Source organism: Mobula birostris, chromosome 6, assembly GCF_030028105.1.
Source record: "Mobula birostris isolate sMobBir1 chromosome 6, sMobBir1.hap1, whole genome shotgun sequence".
In the NCBI taxonomy this organism is placed as follows: Eukaryota; Metazoa; Chordata; class Chondrichthyes; order Myliobatiformes; family Myliobatidae; genus Mobula; species Mobula birostris.
This window is the reverse complement of record NC_092375.1, coordinates 174640269-174662692: the sequence shown is the minus strand read 5'-3', so window position 1 is coordinate 174662692 and position 22424 is coordinate 174640269. Positions and strand designations below refer to the sequence as shown.

At 39.4% G+C, this 22424-nt stretch overlaps 1 protein-coding gene across 7 annotated transcripts in view; it reads right to left on the bottom strand.

Annotated features, from left to right (window-relative positions):
* fmnl2a (formin-like 2a) overlaps window positions 1-22424 on the bottom strand; it is a 242760-nt gene that overhangs the window by 8781 nt on the left and 211555 nt on the right. For 2 of the 7 annotated variants that reach the window (XM_072261941.1, XM_072261946.1), the window contains exons 15-25: window positions 22218-22424; window positions 17191-17315; window positions 16854-17053; window positions 16301-16535; window positions 14538-14606; window positions 12048-12128; window positions 11794-11923; window positions 7413-7576; window positions 6615-6716; window positions 4751-4849; window positions 3414-3537 (exon numbers count right to left, since the gene is read on the bottom strand). In XM_072261941.1, coding sequence (XP_072118042.1) covers window positions 3414-3537; window positions 4751-4849; window positions 6615-6716; window positions 7413-7576; window positions 11794-11923; window positions 12048-12128; window positions 14538-14606; window positions 16301-16535; window positions 16854-17053; window positions 17191-17315; window positions 22218-22424 — 1536 coding nt within the window. Of the gene's footprint in view, window positions 1-1138; window positions 1233-2227; window positions 2352-3413; window positions 3538-4750; window positions 4850-6614; window positions 6717-7412; window positions 7577-11793; window positions 11924-12047; window positions 12129-14537; window positions 14607-16300; window positions 16536-16853; window positions 17054-17190; window positions 17316-22217 lie in introns of those variants that run through there. The other 5 variants (XR_011886450.1, XM_072261944.1, XM_072261943.1 and 2 more) reach the window with 5 other exon arrangements.

Here is a 22424-nt window from a genome sequence, read left to right as displayed (position 1 = left end):
TACTCATTAATTGAAACTTCTAATAGCACCTGAGCACATGAAGCTGACAATATCACTCCTCAGATTACCTGATCAGAAAGGTCTTTTGAAAGTTTTTAAAAAGCAGAAGTTAGAGACGGTTCATGTGTTTCAAATATCACCGCAGAGTCCAAGAGCTAACTAATCTACCAATGGTACAAGGACCCAGGAGAAATGTAACATGAGCAGGCAAAGGTTTTGTGAAAGGAAAATTGGTTCACCTTGGTGGTGATGTGTTAGCATCAATAGGTTAGTTGGATGATAAGGAATAAATGGGCCATCAGATCACTAAGAAGAAGTCGCACACAAGAAGTGCTATACCTTTGGTTGAAACAACCTATATTAAAGACCTGGATAAATGGGCCAAACAAATACATACCCTAATTAGTACAAAATTAAATGGATTAGGGCTGAGCGTGTTTCATTATCACTGGCATGCTCTGTTTATAGCAGTTTAAAAGATTATCTTCTCAAATTATAGAATTCTGAGAAAACTTCAGAGCGTTAACACTGGCTTGAGGGTCTAGAAATTATTAAAAGAACAGACTCTTAACACAAGACAGATATGATGAGAAAACCCTTCATTCAAACATTACTGAATCTTTGGATTTCTCTACCCCTGAATTCTGTAGGATGCATTTAGATTTAGGGGTTCTAAGGGCAAAAAGGGATAATTAGGAAGGAATGTGGAAATAAGGTAATGGATTTTCATAAACAATATGAATGGTTGAGCAGGTTTGACAGGCATGTAATTACTTGTGTTTTTATTTATATTCCAATCATAAAATGTGCATTTCCAAAACAACATGCAGGTGATCAAAATGTGTTTGAAAAATAGCCACTACAATGTTTCTCCTGCTAAACTCCCACAACTTCAGGATATGGCTGAAGAAACAATTTACTGCCCCAAAAACACAACCCATTTTTGGAGGGTTTTTGCCAAATATGACTGCAATCCACTAAATCTGCTAGAATCTCTCAAAAGAATTTAGTATTCTTATAATATTGCCCTTATCCTGTAATTACAAATTGATAAAGCTTGCACTTTTTTGCTTTATCATATACGTATTTTAATTATGTCTGCCAATGTATAGCTGTAGCAAGAAAAAGCAATGCTTGCCAGCTCTGTGCGTCTTCCACCACCGCTGTGCAAGAAACATTCCTTACCCTCGAGGGACAATTTGGAAATTTAGTGATATTATTCTTCTTTAGAGCTAAATAGAAAAAACACAAAGGAACGTTAAGTTTTTGAGAGAAAAGGTATAAATAATTCTTATCTTAGTGTTCCGAATTTAGAGTGCAGGTTAGCCACTGTTGCAGAATAGCCACCAAAAGAGAAGTTAGAACAGGATTGACAGTTGTTGCAGACATAACGGAAGCAGAGTAAAGAAAACAGAGTCCAAAATCACATTTCAGATCATTGAAACAAATTCACAAGCTGCTTTGAAGACTGACTTCAACGAGACAAGACAACACAGCCCTATGCAAGAGAGTTAAATAAATGATCATAATTTTTTCAAATTTGTAAAGATTAACGTGTTTTTCAAATAGAGTTTCATTTAATGATCAAGAAGTGGTAGCAAAATCATTTTTTAATGACAAGAGGATATAAATGGAAATGCGCATGCTCTGTTAGATGAAATAGATTAGTGCTCAGAAAGCTTTGTGTAAATCTTTGAACCTTGACCTCAAGTCCTTTAATGCAAACATTACAATGACTGGGTTCATTCACTGTACAGAGAGACATGCAAGCCAGAGAACTATAACGAATACTGGGAAATCCCGCGCCATTAGCACATGCAAATATTAAGTGATTGTAAACAAACAACCAAGAAAAGAAAAGGAAAATATAAACATGTTCAAATTCATGTCTCAGTTTGACTGCAAAACCACCTTCATGCAGGGTAACTCACATTCTTTTTAGACCATCAAAAACTTCAATAACTAAGTAAGACAAGTTATAGTAAGAGAAAATAGCACAAGCATGGTATAGCAATGAAATAATGTATAAAAACAGCCAATATCAATTCCACACCGATGCAATTCAAACAGCCAAGATGCACAATAAAGTTCTCAGTAACTTTAAAACATGCAATTGCAATGGCAAATGAGCAAGGATGATTCCCAAAATGTAGCAAACATTTCAAGGTATCACATTTCATGTGGTGAAAAAATGAGCAGGTAGTTTATTTTCAAAAGAAAAATCAACCTTCATGAGCTTCAGTTGTTAAAATGTAATATTTAATAATGAGAATCTTCAGAGTAAGACGATTCACTGAAGAACCGAGAGCCACGTTTGGCTGTTCGGGCTGTAAAGGGCACCGTCTTCAACACTGCATGGAAGATAACAGCCAACCAAGGCAAAGAGGAAATAGTAAAAAGCAAATGAGCCAGTGTACTAGTAAATGTTAGTCAATAACTAAATTAAGGCTCAGCTACTTAGATTTGTTTTATTAACATTCTGTTTTGTTAAAAGCATTGCAAAATGTCAAATGCAGTCATCTGTCAATATTCATGTTAACAAACTACATAATAGTATTTATTTAAAAGGGTTAATCTTATGGCATACATTACACAATTATGTCAAGCATTTAATTAAAATGAGAAGCCAAACAACTTACAACAACAAAACTCTCAGGTGTTAGTGCATATCATTAATTGCATTAATGAACACAATGAATCTTAAATATGCTGGAGGTAACTTTCAATTTCAGCAATGGAGAAAAACAGCCAGTGTTAGAAAGCTCAATTTTCCTTTCATGTTACTGCAGCATAACTGGGAGTATATGGACCTACCTATCCGATGCCAAAAGTTAAATTAATAAGTTGCATTTAACTCTGTTCTCCTTTGTGCACAAATCCTTACTAGTTGAAAGCCTTAACTTTTGTAGTAGAACATTTGAAGCTCCACTGCTTTAATTTACAAACATTGTGCCGAAGTTTAAATACAGGATTACAATTGGACTTTGGGTGATCTTCTATAAAAATCATTTCTGAAAATAATCAGCAATCAGAGAAAGGGAAGCTTCTGGAAAACATGAACAAGTAGAAGCCAAAATCATCTTCTAAAGGAGCTGAATAAACATCTGGAAATAATGGTTTGAGTTGATTCTTCACTTCTTTGAATCCCTAATCGAGTAGTATCACTGAGGGTTGGAAGGATCAATGAAGAGCTAGAACTAGGATTCTCCAATCAGCATTAATAAAGGTCAATATATAGAACATGGAAGACAAAAGTAGTTTTCAGAAATCCTTACAGTTGGGAAACTGGTCTTTTTTTTTTAAATCTAATATTCTTGTGTATCTGGGCTGTATTGCTTGCGTGGAAGTACTGGGGTACGCAATGGATTAGAAATTTAAGTCTTATCTTCCATGGCTGGCGTGCCTCCCCTTACCTGTAATTATATCCTCGATAGCACCGTCTTTTCCTTCATAGACCTGTCTGTGCTCTCTGACTTGTTTCCTCCTCAGCTCTGCAATTAATTCCTGCTGTTGCCTCTTGGTTTTATGTGATGGGGACTAAAATAAAATAAAATAGTAAGATTAAATTCAGAATTTGTTGAGAATTAGATTTTTGCTCAAGTATTTTGTAACTAGATTTTGAAAAGGCTAACTTTCAACTCAGAAAATAATTTATAGAGTTCAGTGCTTCAAAGTCGGATGGATTTTCTCATAACAGAATGCTTCCATTGAAATGTCATAACTAGCCTTTGATAGAATCTGCTTTTAATTATGGAATATCAGGAAACTGAGGCCTGAGCAAAGAACAAGTTAATGAGACTGCTGATGAACACCTTTGGCCTGAAATATTGGCTTTATTAAAAACAGTGATGTTGCCTATGATGGTGAGAGTTTCCTGCATGGTTTTATTTCAGACCTTCAGCATCTGTGATATTTTGCTTTTGGAAAAGACAAATTGGGAGGTCTTTCAGAAACCTGGCACAGGGATTATCTAGACTCAGTGCCAATGTAGAAAATTCTGAGCAGAGCTGTATTAATGCAGACATTGCACTTGTGGAGAAAGGAACAGATGAAGAGTCCAGAGGCTGAGGCACTAATCAAATAAAATGGTGCTTCAGCTGCATCTATTCAGTGAAATGGGGAGTTTTCTATCAGAAACATGACTCACCTGGTCATGAAATTTGCAGATGAAGAATGAGGAATGCTGTAGCAAGTAAGGCATGTTTTATGTGTTTTAAGCCTCTGTCTTACTCTTTTACCCACAGCATTAATTAGGCTAGTCCAACTGAACATCACAGTGCACAGAGGAAGAGATAAAAGTCCACTGAAGTTTTAGGAAAGGTGGCTGGGTTTCATATTTGAGCTGAACTCCAAACTACATAGATGCCACCTACCATTTGTCAGTGCCACTACAGACTTGATCACTTTTGGTGGAGTTGTAATCATCAGTTTATTCCCACTATTAGGTTACTGGTGAACTAATGAGGGAAGGCTGGCTTGAGGATACTTCTGAAGAACTGTTGAATAAATCCCCTGATCTAGAGATGGTTGATTTTGGAACAATTGTAACCATCTCTAGAAAAAGTTGTGAACAGCAAACAAGTTGGTTATCTGTATCAAATCTGCCACAAAGTCTAAATGCAGGAGCATTTTGTATTATTCCAATCCCAATAACCCCTCAACTGAGCCACCTAAGGTATAATTAATATATTATCTTTTACAATATGATTTTCATAGTTTTACATCACACTGTTATCCAAAATAACCATACCTTTTCATCCTGTTGCTCTAAGGAAGCTTCTTGCTCCAGGATTTTATTCAACAGTGCCTCTTCCTGTTTCTTCCGTTGCTCATTGTCCTGGTCTGCTTGCTGTTTAAGGAGATACACAGCATTACATTCACCTCCCTCTTTTACTATATTTTAAATTAGTATATTAAACCAACTACTGCCTAAGGAAGGACCTGGACCCACTGTAATTTGCCTAGCACTACAGCCACAATAGATGTGACGTAGGTATTGCTATTGTCCAGGTGATCCAAGGCCAAATGGAGAGCCAGTGGGATTGCATCCTATTGTGGCAATAGGCAACTTGGCCACAATAGGACCTTCAGCAAGGTCCAGGTCCTTGCATAGGCAGGAGTTGGTTTGGCCATGACAAACTTCTCAACCACTTCATCACAGTAGATGTACAGTAAGCACAACTAGGCGATAGTCTTTCCAAAACTGGGAAAGCATTCAACATAATACAAACCTCTGAGGTGCTCCTTGCTGAAGTGCAAGGTCAGCGAATTTTGCTATATAAAGAAAATCTTCCATCTTGAAATCCCTGCCTAACTTTAATTACCTTCAATTTGTAAAATCAATAAAAGAATAATAGACTGCAGCATTGAGGCAATAATGCAAGAAGACAAGTATAGCATTTTTAAGGACTAAGAACAGCAAGCATAACTTACATCAGTGCAAGTCTATGGATGTTGTCTTTGTGGATTTTAGAAAGGCATGGGAGGTTGGTCAAGAAGGTTCAGTTTCTTGGCACTCAACATGAGGTAGTAAATTGGATTAGACATTGGTTTTGTAAGAGAAGCCAGAGAGTGATAGTAGATGGTTACCTCTCTGACTGGAAGCCTGTGACGAGTGCAGTGCCGCAGGGATCAATTCTGTTTGGGTCTGTTGTTGTTTATCACAATATCAACAATCCGGATGATAAGGTGGTTAATGGATCAGAAAATTTGCAGAATTACAAATGACAAGACTGGGCGTGTAGTGGACAGCAAGAAAGGCTGTAATAGCCTGCAGTGGGATCTGGACTAGCTGGAAAAATGGCAGATAGAACTTAATGCAGACAAGTGTGAGGTTTGCACTTTGGTAGGACCAACCAGGATAGGTCTTACACAGTGAATGGTAGGGCACTGAGGAGTGCAGTAGAACAAAGGAATGGGGGAATGTAGGTCCATTATTCATTGAAAGGGGAGTCACAGGTAGACAGTGATGTAAAGTAAGCTTTTGGCACATTGGCCTTCATAAATGAAAGTACTGAGTGCAGGAGATGAGATGTTATGTTAAAGTTGTGTAGACATTGGTGAGGCCCAATTTGGAGTATTGTGTGCAGTTTTGGTTGCCTACCTACAGAAAAAAATTTAAATATGGTTGAAAGAGTACAGAGAACATTTACAGGGATATTGCCATGTCTGGTGGACCCGAGTTACAAGGAAACATTGAATAGCTTAGGACTTTATTCCTTGGAGTTTAGAAGATTGGAGATTTGATAGAGGTATAAAAAATCATGAGTATAGCTGGGTAAATACAAGCAGGCTTTTTCCACTGAGGTTGGGTGGGACTACAACCAGAGGTCATGGGTTAAGAGTGAAAGGTGAAAAGTATAAGGGGAACATGAGAGGAAACTTCTTCACTGAGAGGGTCATGAGAGTGTGAAACAAGCTGCCAGCACAACTGGTGCATGCAAGCTCGATTTCAATAGTTTGGATGGTATGAATATGAAGGGCTATGGTCTCAGTGCAAGTTGATGGGAGTAGGCAATTTAAATGGTTCAGCATGGACTAGATGGGCCAAAGGACTTGTTTCTGTGCTGTACTTTTCTATGACTAACTAATGGGAACAGAGAGAGGATTCTTACCCGGTATGACTTCACAAATCGTACAATTACAGGGAAGAATACTGATGGAGGAGTAGTCTTTGTATTTTCTCCAAAATATTTAACCACCTCATCAAAGGCATCCTGCATATCACATAAAATGAAAACTGTTAAGTCTAAAGAGCAAAATATTCTGAAATAAAGTTAGAAAATCCAAGTGACACAGAATTGTAAAAACTGAAGCTGATATATGGTATACTCAACATCAAGTTTCTGTTCCATTTCCATTATGCTATGTTCTAAACTAACTCGCTTTCTTCTGTTGCAGAATTATTAACAGTACCTGAAAAGTAATATATTCTGAAAACTGACTAGACTTATTTATCCCATATACAGCCTAAATATATTGTATAAATATCGTTTTAAACTAATTAAATTTAAGACAGCTATTGTGGCAAGTTAATAAAATATTCCAGCTGGTTACCCAATTTGATCAGGAAAGAAATGGTAGCCCTTTATTTCCAGTCCATTTGACTGGATAGACCAGCTACTGTTAGCTGTGAATTCTATCCGGCAACATGGCAATTTATCCAAGGAGCTGAGATAAGGAATTTAAACAAATTGACAAATAAATAATACATTCTGTAATGCTTGTGTGTGGAACAATGAATGCTCACACATACAGGAATTATAAGGGCTGGCAATTGAAAATACTTGTGGCTGGCATGTTTGCAGATTAACTATGTGGAGGAACAATCAGCTGTAATGATAACTAAGTTCTCCCGGAAGAACACAAACTGAAATTAAACAGTGAAAGCAAAAACTGGAAAGGATTCTTGCCTGTGATATTCTGGCATCATCCTGCAGTTTCTTCAGTTTTCCTTCATTCGCACCAAGAAATTCTTTCAGTATAACATTATGCTCATGCATTGTGTACTCCCGTTTTGTGAGGTCCATTCCTCTTTGTAATTCTTTCACATCAAGTAAGACATTTTCAAGAGACACTAAAGTACAATATAAAAGATTGAAACAGTCAGGCAACATGGTACTCTTAAAAACATAGAAAATAGGTGCAGTAGGCCATTCAGCCCTTCGAGCCTGCACCGCCATTTATTATGATCATGGCTGATCATCCAACTCAGAACCCCGCCCCAGCCTTCCCTCCATACCCCCTGACCCCCGTAGCCACAAGGGCCATATCTAACTCCCTCTTAAATATAGCCAATGATCTGGCCTCAACTGTTTCCTGTGGCAGAGAATTCCACAGATTCACCACTCTCTGTGTGAAGAAGTTTTTCCTAATCTCGGTCCTAAAAGGCTTCCCCTTTATCCTCAAACTGTGGCCCCTCGTTCTGGACTTCCCCAACATCGGGAACAATCTTCCTGCATCTAGCCTGTCCAATTCCTTTAGGATCTTATACGTTTCAATCAGATCCCCCCTCAATCTTCTAAATTCCAACGAGTACAAGCCCAGTTCATCCAGTCTTTCTTGATATGAAAGTCCTGCCATCCCAGGAATCAATCTGGTGAACCTCCTTTGTACTCTCTCTATGGCAAGGATGTCTTTCCTCAGATTAGGGGACCAAAACTGCACACAATACTCCAGGTGTGGTCTCACCAAGGCCTTGTACAACTGCAGTAGTACCTCCCTGCTCCTGTACTCAAATCCTCTCGCTATAAATGCCAGCATACCATTCGCCTTTTTCACCGCCTGCTGTACCTGCATGCCCACTTTCAATGACTGGTGTATAATGACACCCAGGTCTCGTTGCACTTCCCCTTTTCCTAATCGGCCACCATTCAGATAATAATCTGTTTTCCTGTTTTTGCCACCAAAGTGGATAACTTCACATTTATCCACATTAAATTGCATCTGCCACGAATTTGCCCACTCACCCAACCTATCCAAGTCACCCTGCATCCTCTTAGCATCCTCCTCACAGCTAACACTGCCACCCAGCTTCGTGTCATCCGCAAACTTGGAGATGCTGCATTTAATTCCCTCATCCAAGTCATTAATATATATTGTAAACAACTGGGGTCCCAGCACTGAGCCTTGCGGTACCCCACTAGTCACTGCCTGCCATTCTGAAAAGGTCCCGTTTATTCCCACTCTTTGCTTCCTGTCTGCTAACCAATTCTCCACCCACATCAATACCTTACCCCCAATACCGTGTGCTTTAAGTTTGCACACTAATCTCCTGTGTGGGACCTTGTCAAAAGCCTTTTGAAAATCCAAATATACCACATCCACTGGTTCTCCCCTATCCACTCTACTAGTTACATCCTCAAAAAATTCTATGAGATTCGTCAGACATGATTTTCCTTTCACAAATCCATGCTGACTTTGTCCGATCATTTCACCGCTTTCCAAATGTGCTGTTATCACATCCTTGATAACTGACTCCAGCAGTTTCCCCACCACCGACGTTAGGCTAACTGGTCTATAATTCCCCGGTTTCTCTCTCCCTCCTTTTTTAAAAAGTGGAGTTACATTAGCCACCCTCCAATCCTCAGGAACTAGTCCAGAATCTAATGAGTTTTGAAAAATTATCACTAATGCATCCACTATTTCTTGGGCTACTTCCTTAAGCACCCTGGGATGCAGACCATCTGGCCCTGGGGATTTATCTGCCTTCAATCCCTTCAATTTACCTAACACCACTTCCCTACTAACATGTATTTCGCTCAGTTCCTCCATCTCACTGGACCCTCTGTCCCCTACTATTTCTGGAAGATTATTTATGTCCTCCTTAGTGAAGACTATTCAAACTATAAATAATAATTGAGTTTCTATTGTTTATTGCACAGTTCACATATCTACCATACAAAATAATTCACAAAATCTCTCAAAAATACTAGGTTTGTAGAATACCACTCCAGAAACTGTTTCACAATATATTGTATTATCTTCCACTTTAAAATGGCCACCTCCAACATTTAGGCTATCGGAAAAAGCTTTCCTTGTTCATTTACAAAATACTGATGCTGCTGACAAAGCCATCATTTACTGCCTTTCCCCAACCCTCCTTGAACTGCTGTAGGTTGAGGTACCCCAGATATTACTCGGGATTTGACCCAGCAGGCAATACTGTGACCAGAATTGAATGCAATACTCCAGTTTTTTAACTTTGGTACACAATATGTATTTTTGAATGCTAGGATCCCATGTGATGAAGACCTAGTAACTTAATCCATTATATCGGGACAGATCTTCCAATGACCGAAGTTGGAAATGTGCTGTCGCTTCCAATGTGCTCCGAGACACAACTGCCAAAGGGGAGGTTGACTCCAAAAGCCTGTCAGTGACCAATCATTGCTCCGGGCTCTGGAGGCTGGTCTTCACAGTCTGTCACCCTTAAAAATCTCAGCTAGACTGGATCAGCCTGTATCCTGACCTGCCAAAGGTATAGCATGCACATGAGTTCTTCTCGACAGTGACATGGCAGTCACGCTGATGGACTGGTGATGGGACAGAGAAAAGAATGGTTTTGCTCCTCCTATTCTATTTGTGGACAGCAGCCCTTAGGCTTTGCCCAGTCTATTTTCTTCACTTTCTGCCACTGTCTGGCCTGGGTCTGGAGGCGATCCATCGATGGGCAATCTCTCCTTATAGTGCAATCCAAGCTCAGATACGTTTGTTATCTTGCTCCAGGCCAGATGGCACCATACAACCAGTGAGGGTGTTACATGATCATTTTTTAAAATCTAATAGTATTATTCTGCCCATGTTATTTTGACGTCCATTACTGTTAGCCAGCAAATTCTGTGTCACCCTCACATTTTGAAATTATCCCCTGTACACAAAAGTACTTGACTTTATTTATTAATTTATTGACATAAAGTGTGGAACAGGCGCTTCAAGCCTTGCCACCCTGCAATCTTCTAACCTATTTATGGGGCAATTTACAATGACCAATTAACCTACCAATCGGTATGTCTTTGGACTGTGGGAGAATCCAGAGCACCTGGAGGAAACCCACGCGGTCACAGGGAGAACATATAATCTCCCTACAGGCAGTGGCGGGAATTGAACCCAGGTCACTAGCACTGTAAACCATTGTGCTAACCACTACGCTACTGTGCCACCTTTAATATACATCAGGAAAAGCAGCTGCCAGAGTAGAGAATTCTGACAAACGTCACTTCATGCATCTTCCTCTAAAACTCCTTTTGTCCAGGTTCTTTCAGCTGCTGCTCATTTCCTGTCATTCCAAAGGCTTCAGAATTACTTACAAGCCTACTCTATGGCACTTAAAATGTAAATTATTTTATAATATATTGCCTTCTATTATCTGATTGTTACTACTCCTGAGGCTAATCTGAGAGGCCAGTGGTGGTTGAGTTTATCCCTTCCCTACTTGGTCTTGGAACATGTCAGGATAATTGGAAGATTATGGCCACCACTTCTGCTCACTTCACTTTCCTCAGCAACCTAGCAAGCTTCACAGGTGAGCCTGGCTTGTCTCCTCCTCTTTATCTTTAGTTCGTAATAAGTATGAAGACAAAACATAATTCCCAGAGTGTCAAGATATCATTGGTCAGACTGCACTTATGCACCCCCTCCCCTGTCCCTCACCAAAACTCTTTGTATTAGTTTACTTCCCAGCCTTTTCTAGCCACGGACCCCAGGTTGGGAACCTTTGCTTGGTAACTACAGTGCTGTGTAAAAGTCTTAGGCACATATATATAGCTAAGGTGCCCAAGACTTTAGCACAGTACTGTATTAATTTTATGCATTGCACTGTACTGCTGCCGCAAAAAAAAAACCATGACATGTGAGTGATGATAAACCTGATACTGATATGGGTCTCAATTGTGGACCGAGAGTGGGAAGGGACAGGGAGAGGGGAATCATGGTTTGGAAAAGGTGAAGGAGAGTGGAGGGAGTGATCAATAAACCAATTGTTCAGTTTATTTATGTTGCCTGGTATCTCAGGGCTGCACCCGCACCTCCCCCCTCCTGCCCCGGCACTCCTCTGCCATCCGTCCCACACCTCTCCAGCAGTGCTCGACCATCACCATTCCCAACATCCTTTGTTCCTGCCAGATTTACAAACTCACTCTCGGCTTCACATTAACAAATACAGTACTGTGCCCTAGCTATATATGCCCAAGGCTTTTGCACAGTTCTGTACATGTACCAAAATAGAACAAATAAAATTTACTGCAGATACAACAATACTTTCTGAAATCTATTTCCCTTAAGGTGCATAGCTACCTGCTGCTGCTTTCTCCACATAGTGGAGTTCATTGTAGAAAAGGCTTACATCAGGATATTTTTCTTTGATAACATTCGCAATGTAATGTAACAATGTTTGTTTGCGATCTGTTGACTTGGTATCTAAAAGCTATCAAAGGAAAAAAAAATCATTAGGTTCACAAAATTTAACACATTTTTCACACATCAATTTATCAAACATTAGAATTTTTAAGTTGTACATTTACAACTGGTGCATAACACAGATGACTTACCAGGTCTAAACTCTGTAGTTTAAATCCATACACTGCTCCTCTCTTACTGCTGTTCATGTAGTTACCAAGTGCTAAAATTATCTACAAAAGGTCAATAAGTTTAATTAATAAATATTGACAGACTTAAGTTATTTTAAAATAGTGATATATTAAGACCATAAAGACATAGGTGAAGAATTAGATCATTTGGCCCATCACCATTCGATCATATACTGCAATTATTTTCTAATTTTACACTTTTGTGATATACTTAACCACTGAGTATGTGTTTTTTTTAAACACTGAAGTGAGGTAGGGTTCACAGGCTGAGCCAGCTTTACCTTACCCAACTCTAGTTGCCTTCAAGAGGCTGGCGGTGAGTTTCCTTCTTGAATTACTGCAGTCCTTGAGGAGTGGGTATACTAACACTGCCTGGGCAGGGCGAAAAGCATTATCAAGGATGCATCTCACCCTAACCATGGACTTTTTACTCTCCTCCCATCCGGTAGGCACTACAGGAGACTCTGCTCCTGCACCAGCAGGCACAGGAAGAGCTTCTTCCCTGAGGCTGTGACCCTGCTGAACCTCACATCATAGTGCTAAGCAGTATTGCACCCCTACTGGACTTACGCTGTAGCACTTACTTTTTATTCGCAGTTATTTTGTAAATAATACTATTCTTTTGCACTTCTGGTCAGATGCTAATTGCATTTCATTGGCTTTATATCTGTACTCGGCACAATGACAATAAAGTTGAATCTAATCTAATCTAACAGCGGTTCTATTTCACTGCTCCTCAAGTAACACCTAATATACAGCTTCTACTTAATTTTTATTGTCTTCAATGGGTCAAAATTTTCACAAAATACACCAATAGATGTCTTTACTTGGTGGAACTTTATTCTCGAATATTAGAGATCAAGAGTTTTGTGCACTGTTTCACTGCAGCTTTTAAAGTTCAACTGCAAGTCAATACAGGACAAAATTTCCTCAAGTCCAAATCTTTAGGCAGCAGAAGTTTGAGAATATTAAATAGTTAGTCTTTTCAAATTATTTTTGGAAAATTACTACAATTGAAAATTGTGACATACTATTCATATTATTAATCCAATAAAATATATATGAGGGGTGATTGATAAGTTCGTGGCCTAAGGTAGAAGGAGTCAACTATAGAAAACCTAGCACATTATTTTTCCTACATTTACACACTTAGTCCAGTGGTCATGGAGCATACGGATCCCTTCTTTGTAGAAGTCGGCATCTTGGACCTCCAGAAAGTGGTCCATAGCGGGGGTGATTGATAAGTTTGTGGCCTAAGGTAGAAGGAGATGAGTTATTAACTTCAAACTTCCTGCATTTTCACTCAAAGAATTGAACTGCACGTGCATGTAACAAGAGCTGTATAACTCACCTCCTTCTACCCAAGGCCACGAACTTATCAATCACCCTGGACCACCTGGAGGTCCAAGACGCTGTCGTTACATGCACGTGCAGTTCAACTCTTTGAGTGATAATGCAGAAAATTTGGTTAATAACTCGTCTCCTTCTACCTTAGGCCACGAACTTATGAATCACCCCCGCTGTGGACCACTTCTACAAAGAAGGGATCCGTATGCTCCACGACCGCTGGACTAGGAGGGGAGTATGTTGAAAAATAAATGTACTAGGTTTTCTAAAATTGACTCCTTCTACCTTAGGCCACAAACTTATCAATCACCCCTCGTATTCTGAGGTTGTGCCCTCTAGTCCAAGACTCTCCCAGTATTGAAATATGCACTCTATGCCTTTCAATATTCGATCAGTTTCCACGAGATCCCTCCCCCCCCCATTGTTCTTCTAAACTTCAGTGAGTACAGGCGCACAGCCAAATCATCCCTCGTATTGGCAAGTTCTTTAAAGTCTTAATGCATAAACCTATTGAATGCTGAAAGGTGTCGTTAAGAGTGGCTGTGGAGAGAAAGGTTCCTATGGTGGGGAATCTAAGACTGGAGGACCAACCTCAGAATAGAGGAGCGTCCTTTTAAAATGGAGATGAGGGGAATTTCTTTAGCCAAAGAGTGGTGAATCTGTGGAATTCTTTGTCACAGGCAGCTATGGAGGCTAAGTCTTTATGCATATTTAAGGCAGAGCTTGATAGATTCTTGATTGGTCGAGGCATGAAAGGATTTGGGGAGAAGGCAGGAGATTGAGGCTGAGAGGAAGATTGGATCAACCATGATTAAATGGGAAAACAGACTTAATGGGCCAAATGGCCTAATTTTGCTCCAATATCATATGGTCTTTGACATTCAATATCAATCCAGCAGTTTGTTTTGGTGTTCCGGTGCTAAAAGTGGGAAGTTAGAACGAACTGGTTCCTTTAAAGCCCCTGCTTTGTGGTGAAATAACCAGAACCAGTCTTTTGAGAGTCTTGGTACATTTGGAGTGGGAAATGAATTGTAACCTCCTACAAGGGAGCACGATTTCCACGGCAAAGTTAGATCATCCCATATTGAGGTTGTTGCTACTTACCTCCAAAATTTTCTTCAGTTTTTGAGAAGATTTTATTGATACAGATGCAGCTATTACAGCATGAAGTTGCTAAATTGAAAAGAATGAGTATAAATGATTAGCTAACAAAACTGAAAATCTTATGAATTCATGAAGTATTTATTCATATTGTGAGTTATGAAGCAAAATAATGGAATCATTCACATCAGCAATATCTGCAATTCCATCCCAATTTGTTCCTTTTAACTTATTTCTGTAACAGTGCAAATATAATCCAACAGCCGTCAACAATACTGTATATTCCAGACAGGATACAAAGGTCCCCACTTCAAAGACCGCACTCGTATTTACTCATGGCAAGATTGGTCCTCATTTATGATGTTAGAAGAAGAAGAAAGATCACAGATTTAATAAAATGATTGTAAAATCACAGGTCTGTAGGCTGCTTTCAGCAGTGAAGTTTCACAGATGTAACAGGCAGAAGAGGAAAAGAGGAAAATCAAAAATACAACATAATTCTGGATCTCAAGATAACTTGCTACTTGATCTTCTTTGGTAATCATGTAATATCAAATCAGTGCCACAAAAAATTAGATTTTAAGCAGAATTAATTTACATCCAAACTTCACAAATCAGTGGCAGCAGGATAGAGTTAGGTTTGGAGAACACCATGTCCTACATTTGAACAGCTTTTTTAAGGGACCATGCGAGGCTCAGAAAAAGGGGGTTTCTGCAAGTAACAAGTGGCAGTTGAGGAAACATTGCAGTTTATTCGCTTACTGTGTTTGTTTCCTAGAAAAGGAAACCAGGCACTTGCAATTACACTGCTGGCCAATTTGCAATGCAATTTATTCAATCATTCCAACGTACAATGAGGAGGCATACAGAAGTCTGCTACAGAAATTTCAGGACATAAGTCAGTAAAAATATAAATATGGTCCTGATTCTTAAGTCTTGTTTCTTCACAGCAGAAAGCACAATGGCAAGAGGACTGGCGGCTTGAGTTAATGGAGCACATGGATGGAGGGTTACAGAACTATGCTCTGAGAAACTATCAAGCAGTCCACATTAGAGGTTTTGAATTTATAAAAGTAGATGTTAATGAATTGCGAGTTAAGGTAGGTTAACAAAGGGGAAATACAAAATGAATACAGCTATAACAAAGGCAAGAAAGCGGCTATATTTCATTAGGAGTTTAAGGAGATTTGGGTATGTCACCAAAAACACTGGAGAATTTCTACAGATGTAGCATAGAGAGTATATTGGCCACCTCACTGTCTGGTATAGGGGTGGGGGGGGGGGGGGAGGCGGCTACTGCACAGAATATAGATATCCTGATTCTGAATGGACTGCACATAATTTGTAGGAGTTTGTAAAAAGCTAAGGCTAATCGAAGATGCAAGTTTGCAGACTGCGATGGAGACGGAAAGTGTGGGATCATTACAGCGGCTGAGCGAAACACATCAAAACAGATTGTGAACTGTCTAGTTCAGCTTGCAATGTTATTCAGCAAGGAGGATAAAAATGGTGGCAAGGGAAATTAGTTAATTTAATTTGCCTTGTCATTCAACTGGAAAATTATTGCTAAGATTCGGTTCTCATACAAGTAACTTCACAAATCAGAGGGACATAATCAACAGAGACACAAGAAACATAATCCATTCAGATCAAATGAGTGGCTACACCAGCCATGAACAACAGATCTTTCACAATAACTCCAAAGGTACCGTGGAGAAAAATATATCTTGGAAGCACTCAACAGGTAGACTGCATTAATTACTTACCGGTGTCAACATCTGAACACTCTCGGTAAAGTTTCCAATAAATGCCATGATGGTCATCCTTTGCATCAGTCTTTCAACCTTACTAAACTGTACCATGAATCGGTCTTCATCTGTTAAATTCTCCAGTGGCTTCCTCTCCCTTTCGTACTGCCTCAGCACCTTAACTTCACTTTCTGTTGGCAAGAACCTCATCAGGCACTCAACAAAGTCCACAGGTAATGTTTTCAGATCAAACCTAACACAAAAAAAATTATGTCAAATGATAACTTCAGAAACATTCTTTACAGTTGTACTGTATGACTAATACATTCTGTTGCACTGGATCATTAAAAAATGTTTTCACAAAAAAAAAACTGGGCCAGTCCGAACGTACTACCGGCAGAAGTATCTTTCAGTGATTTTTTTTCTCTTACCAAGATTTTTTATATCTTGTCCCTAGGGCTTTGATTTCTTGCTTAGAGTTATTTCGCAATGATTCAAAACTGATTCCCTAATCTATTCAAAATCCTTGATGAGAAATATTTTGTTTGTGGAAGAGACCTGTGTTACTCACATTTGGATAGCTCTACATATCTCTTCTGTGGTTTTCCCCGCCTTTCGTAAGGTGATGGCAAGATTCTTAGCTCTGTTGGGTTCCAGTAATGTCACTTTAGATCCCTTTTGGATCACTTTTTGTCTACTTGAGACAACATCCATAGCTGGCCCCTGGGCTTTTGTTTTAAACATTTCCTCAAATTCGTCCACATTCAATTCCTATAAATTAAAATGCATCACTGAGACACTTGAAATACTATGTAGTTCATTGTGAAAATAAATTGTAAATGTGACATAAAACATTAATTCCCAGTGCAGTTCTTAATCATCAAATAACAATATAATTTCAGATATACCTCTAGGATTTTCTCATCATCAATATCGTTGAAGACAGTGCCATTAATCTGATTGGGTTTTAATGCCACCCAGTTGAAGACTGGCATGCGGAACTTTGTTTTGATAGGCTTCTTGATCTTTACAGCTACACAAAAGAATAGCTGAGTTATAAAACACGCAAAACACATCAAATTCAATTTTATAAAATGGTTAACTGCACTAACTACTTGCAATAAGCCAATCCTCATGCAATTACAGAATTAATAGACTTCACCTGTGACCTTAATGGCAACATTAAGTGTTGTTAATATTTTGACTTGTACATTAATAATGAAGGGATACTTAGAGGACCAATCAGTGATCACATGACCAAACCGTAAACAGACTGTGTTTCTCCACGCCACTGAAAAAGCCTCTAAAGAATGAATGATAAAATATTTTAAATATTTTCAGTTCTGGTGTCAGATATAAATTTTTGAAATATTTACCAGGTCAATTTCTGTAGTATATAGAATTCTACATTCCTGAACTTCACCAATTGGAGAAGACTTTGTTGGTACATGTGCAGAGAATTGGCCCTGAGTCAGGTTTAATATTAACAGCTTTCATCAATTGACAAAAATCACAAATTGGTAAACAATTCAAGAATAGTATTCAAAAATCAGAACTTCACAATAGCAAGCTGCCATTCCTTGCTTGAGTTCACAATCTGAGTCTAATTTTAAGAGGGTCTACATTATCTAGGCTGCTGCTGTGTCATTATATTTAAAAGTACCACAATCATGTGAATTCAACTTAAAGCATGCACCAACCAGAACAATAAACAACAGGTGAAATATGATATGGGTGATATCTTTCAGAGCAATTCGGTATTTTCAGGGTTCAATCTGTGACATGCAAAGCCAAAACGTCTAAAATATGTTGAGCATGTGAGTGAGAACACCAGGTAAAATTTGATTAAAGCCACACAACCTGATTATTACCTTCCACAAAGGAGCTGGTTCACCTCAACTCTTAAAATACCAACCAGCACTGCTGTAAATGTTTTAACATGTACTTGTGTTAACATGAACAGATCAGCTCTTGGAATCTTCAATAACAAATCAAATCCATAAAAAGTGGTTAGTTGTGAAATTTTCTATTAATATTTATTTCAAGTAGATAAAATTATCTAGGTTTTCTATTTGTAATCTAAAAGTGAAATGCCAAGTTGCTGAAAATCTGAAACAACACAGGAAGTCTTGGAAAAGCTCAGTCGGTCAAGCTGCAACTATGGAGAGCAAAACAAGTTATCAAAGTGTCCTCACAGATGCTGCCTGGCCTGCTGAGCATTCCCAGCATCTTTTGTTTAATAAAATGCACTGGAAAAAAAACAGTCAACAACACATATGAATGCCGGAAAGACAGACACACAATGTGATGTACAACACCAATAGAGCATAAAAACCTACAGAATAGCTTGATTGGTCCCTCTTGTATGGAAGCAGGTAGGGTAGATAAAGAAAGTCAAGTTAGCAGAAGTGAAGTCATAAAATAATATGCAAGGAACAAAAGAAATATTAAAGACAGGGTTTCCCAACCTTCTTTATGCCACGGACTTCTACCATTAACCAAGAGGTCCGTGGATCCCAGACTGGCAACCACTGACATAAGCATTCTCATTGTTAAAAGACCTCCAAGCGGACCACATCCTTGCCAGAGGGTTTTGAGGCTTGTGTGCCTCAATGACCTGGAGAGTTATGTTGGCAGGTGTCAGTGCTTTATACTTTGGCTCTTGGTAGGGTCATCCATGCCAAACAGGTCAAAAGGTAGAGGCCAGACTAAGTGTGGTCCACCGGTCTTCCAGGCTCAGAGGTTCAGCTCTGGGCTAACAACCCCGACTGGTAAAAAGAAATAGTTACAGAAACAGCAATGAAGAATCCTTCTATATTTGTGTGCAACTGTATGGGCAGGCAAAGATGGAGCACCTTCATGCCTGCCCTAAACGCTAGTGGCATGGTGCACAGCAAGTATAGAAACCTTCATGTCATCATCAAAATACCCCACAGCAGCTTTTACATACTTATTCTAACGCTAAGTGTTTGATACTTTGCTTTCAAATTTCCCATAAAGTGGTTAACATTATCTTATGAATAGCAAGAAGCACGGTACAGCCATGTTATGTGATTGATAGTACCTTGTTGATCCACTGCATATGGTTTGATTTTATATACGGTGCCCCGGTAGTAACCACAATAACAAGGCCACGTTGCCTAATTCTAACCGTAACAGGAGCCTGCCTTGAAAAAACCATTATTTCTAAAGTGCAGTATCGCGTCTGATTTGCCATAATTTTCTCCCATATTTATGACTTTATTTCTCATTCTCATTTCCCTTCAACCCACCCGTTACATATCGATGTAGTTACAAAGAAGGCAAGACAGCGGCTACACTTTATTAGGAGTTTGAAGCGATTTAGTATGTCAACAAATACACTCAAAAACCTCTATAGTTGTACCATGGACAGCATTCTGACAGGCTGCATCACTGTCTGGCATGGAGGAGCTACTGCACAGGACCAAACGAAGCTGCAGAGGGTTGTAAATCTAGTCAGCTCCATCTTGGGCACTAGCCTACAAAGTACTCAGGACATCTTTAGGAAGTGGTGTCTTGGAAAGGCAGCGTCCATTATTAAAGACCTCCAGCACACAGGGCATGCCCTTTTCTCACTGTTACCATCAGGTAGGTACAGAAGCCTGAAGGCACACACTCAGTGATTCAGGAACAGCTTCTTCCCCTCTGACATCCGATTCCTAAATGAACTTTGAAGCTTTGGACTCTACCTCACTTTCGTTAATATATAGTATTTCTGTTTTAGCATATTTTTAATAATCTATTCAATATATGTAATTGATTTACTTGTTTATTTATGTTTTATTTTATTATTATTATTATTATTCCTTTTTTTTGTCTCCTCTCTGCTAGATTGTGTATTGCACTGAACTGCTGCTGCTAAGTTAACAAATTTCACGTCACATGCCGGTGATAATAAACCTGATTCTGATTCTGGTTTTACCATGCTTTACCATCAAATTATAAAAGTTAGTTGTTAAAATACAATTACTATTTTCAGTTTTAATTATGAATTTTTATCTTAATTGACAAGTGGCTAACTTGAATATATGCTGGTAAAGCTGACTATTCAGGGATTATCACTGGCACTCTAAGATCAGAGAACAGGATTCAAAGTTTAAAGTAAATTTTATTATCTAATTAGATATGTATCTCACCATATACAACCCTGAGATTCATTTTTGTCGGTATAATCAACAAATCTACAGAATAGTAACTATAACAGGATCAATGAAAGATCAGTCAGAGTGCAGAAAACATCAAATTGCAAATGCAAATATAAATAAATAGCAATAAATAATGAGGACATGAGATAAAAGAGTCTTCGAAAATGAGATCATTGGTTGTGGGAATATTTTAATGATGGGGCATTAGGGTTCAGTGTAGTTATCCCTTTTATTCAAGAGCCTGATGGTTGAGGGGTAGTAACTGTTCTTGAACCTGGTGATGCGAGTCCTGAGGCTTGTACCTGATGGCAGCAGTGAGAAGAGAGCATGACCTGGGTGGTGGGGATCCCTGATGATGGATGTTGCTTTCGTATGACAGCGCTTTCTGTAGACATGCTCAATGGTTGGGAGGGTTTTACTCGTGATATACTGGGCCGAACCCCCTGGATTTTCCATTCAAAGGCATTGGTGTTTCCATACCAGATTCAAGAAAATGAAAAATAAAACTTACACCAACATTTCAGAACTTCTATTTTATTTTATTCAATTTATTCTTCTCCTTCCTGTATCATACCATTCATCTGGCTGACTAAAACCTTCCCCCTCTACACCACCACCACCCTCCCCCCACGGCTATGCACGTAGACGGCATGGTGAAGGCATGCTGGTCTTCATCAATCAGGGCACTGAGTTTAAGAGTAGGGACATTATTTGCAGTTAGACAAGTCATTGGTGAGGCCACACTTTGAGTATTGTGTACAGTTTTTTTTTATAGAACATAGAATAGAATAGTACAGGCCCTTCGGCCCACATTGCTGTGCCGACCCTCAAACCCTGCCTCCCATATAACCCCCCCACCTTAAATTCCTCCATATACCTGTTTTCCTTCCAGAAACAGTTCCTGTTTTGGTCACATTTATGTGAAGGACATTGTCAAAGCTGGAGAGGGCGCCGAAGAGGTTCATGAGAACTGAGACGGAGAGGTTGGTCACCTAGAATGAGCTGCCAGAGTAAGTGGTCAAGTTGGATACAATTGCAGCATTTAAGACATTCGGATATGTAAATGGAGGGGAAAGATTTGGGGTTGAATGCAATCACCTGGGACTAGCAGAGAGGAAAATGTGGTTGGCATGGGTCAGTTGGGCTGAATGGCCTGTTCTTGTGCTTTATTACTCTATGCGTCTATGACTCTCATCCCAACATCAGAAAAAGTCAAGTAATTTTCAAATTCGGGTAATAACATACTTTTCAATAGTGAGTTATACTCACCCATTGTAGTGCAGCAGATGCGGTGTGAGCATTTTTGCTTTGGGTATTCCTTAGATACAGAAAAAGGTAGTACTCCTGTCCCACATTTCAGATCCCACTTTGTCTAATTGTGACCACCCACAGTTTCCCTACCCTCTCTACCAAAATGAGGGGCTGACCTCTCCTACCAACAAGCTCTGACTTTTTACACCCAATTGTGAAGGTCTGACTATATCCCTTAAACAAATCCCCAACTTTCTTGTATTTCCAAATGAGCAGCCACCTCGCTAACTGGTATCAAGAATAAAAACACATCAAGGTATTTTGCCTTTAGATTCAGCACAGACGCCACGCCCCAGGATTCCAATCCCCCACAATCAGTTTGAAATTCATTTTGCTCCCTTTTACCTCCCTCATAAAATATATTTTTAAGAATCAAAAACTTAGCAACTACATTTCCTGAGCTATTAAAACATATTTTTTCACAAGAAAGCAAAGTACATTGAATACCATGACATTACCTGATAAGCCAGGGTTAAAAATGAGAGTTGGGGCTGTTCCAGGCAAAGGAGGTGCAGCGGGTGGTGGTGGTGGTGGAGGAGGAGGAGGTGGAGGTGGAGCCGGTGGAACTTCTGCAGCCGAAGGCGGTGGTGGAGGCGACGGTGGAGGGGGCGTAGGAGAGAGATGCTGTTGAGAAGATGGGGCCAACACTGGTCCATTTGGGACTG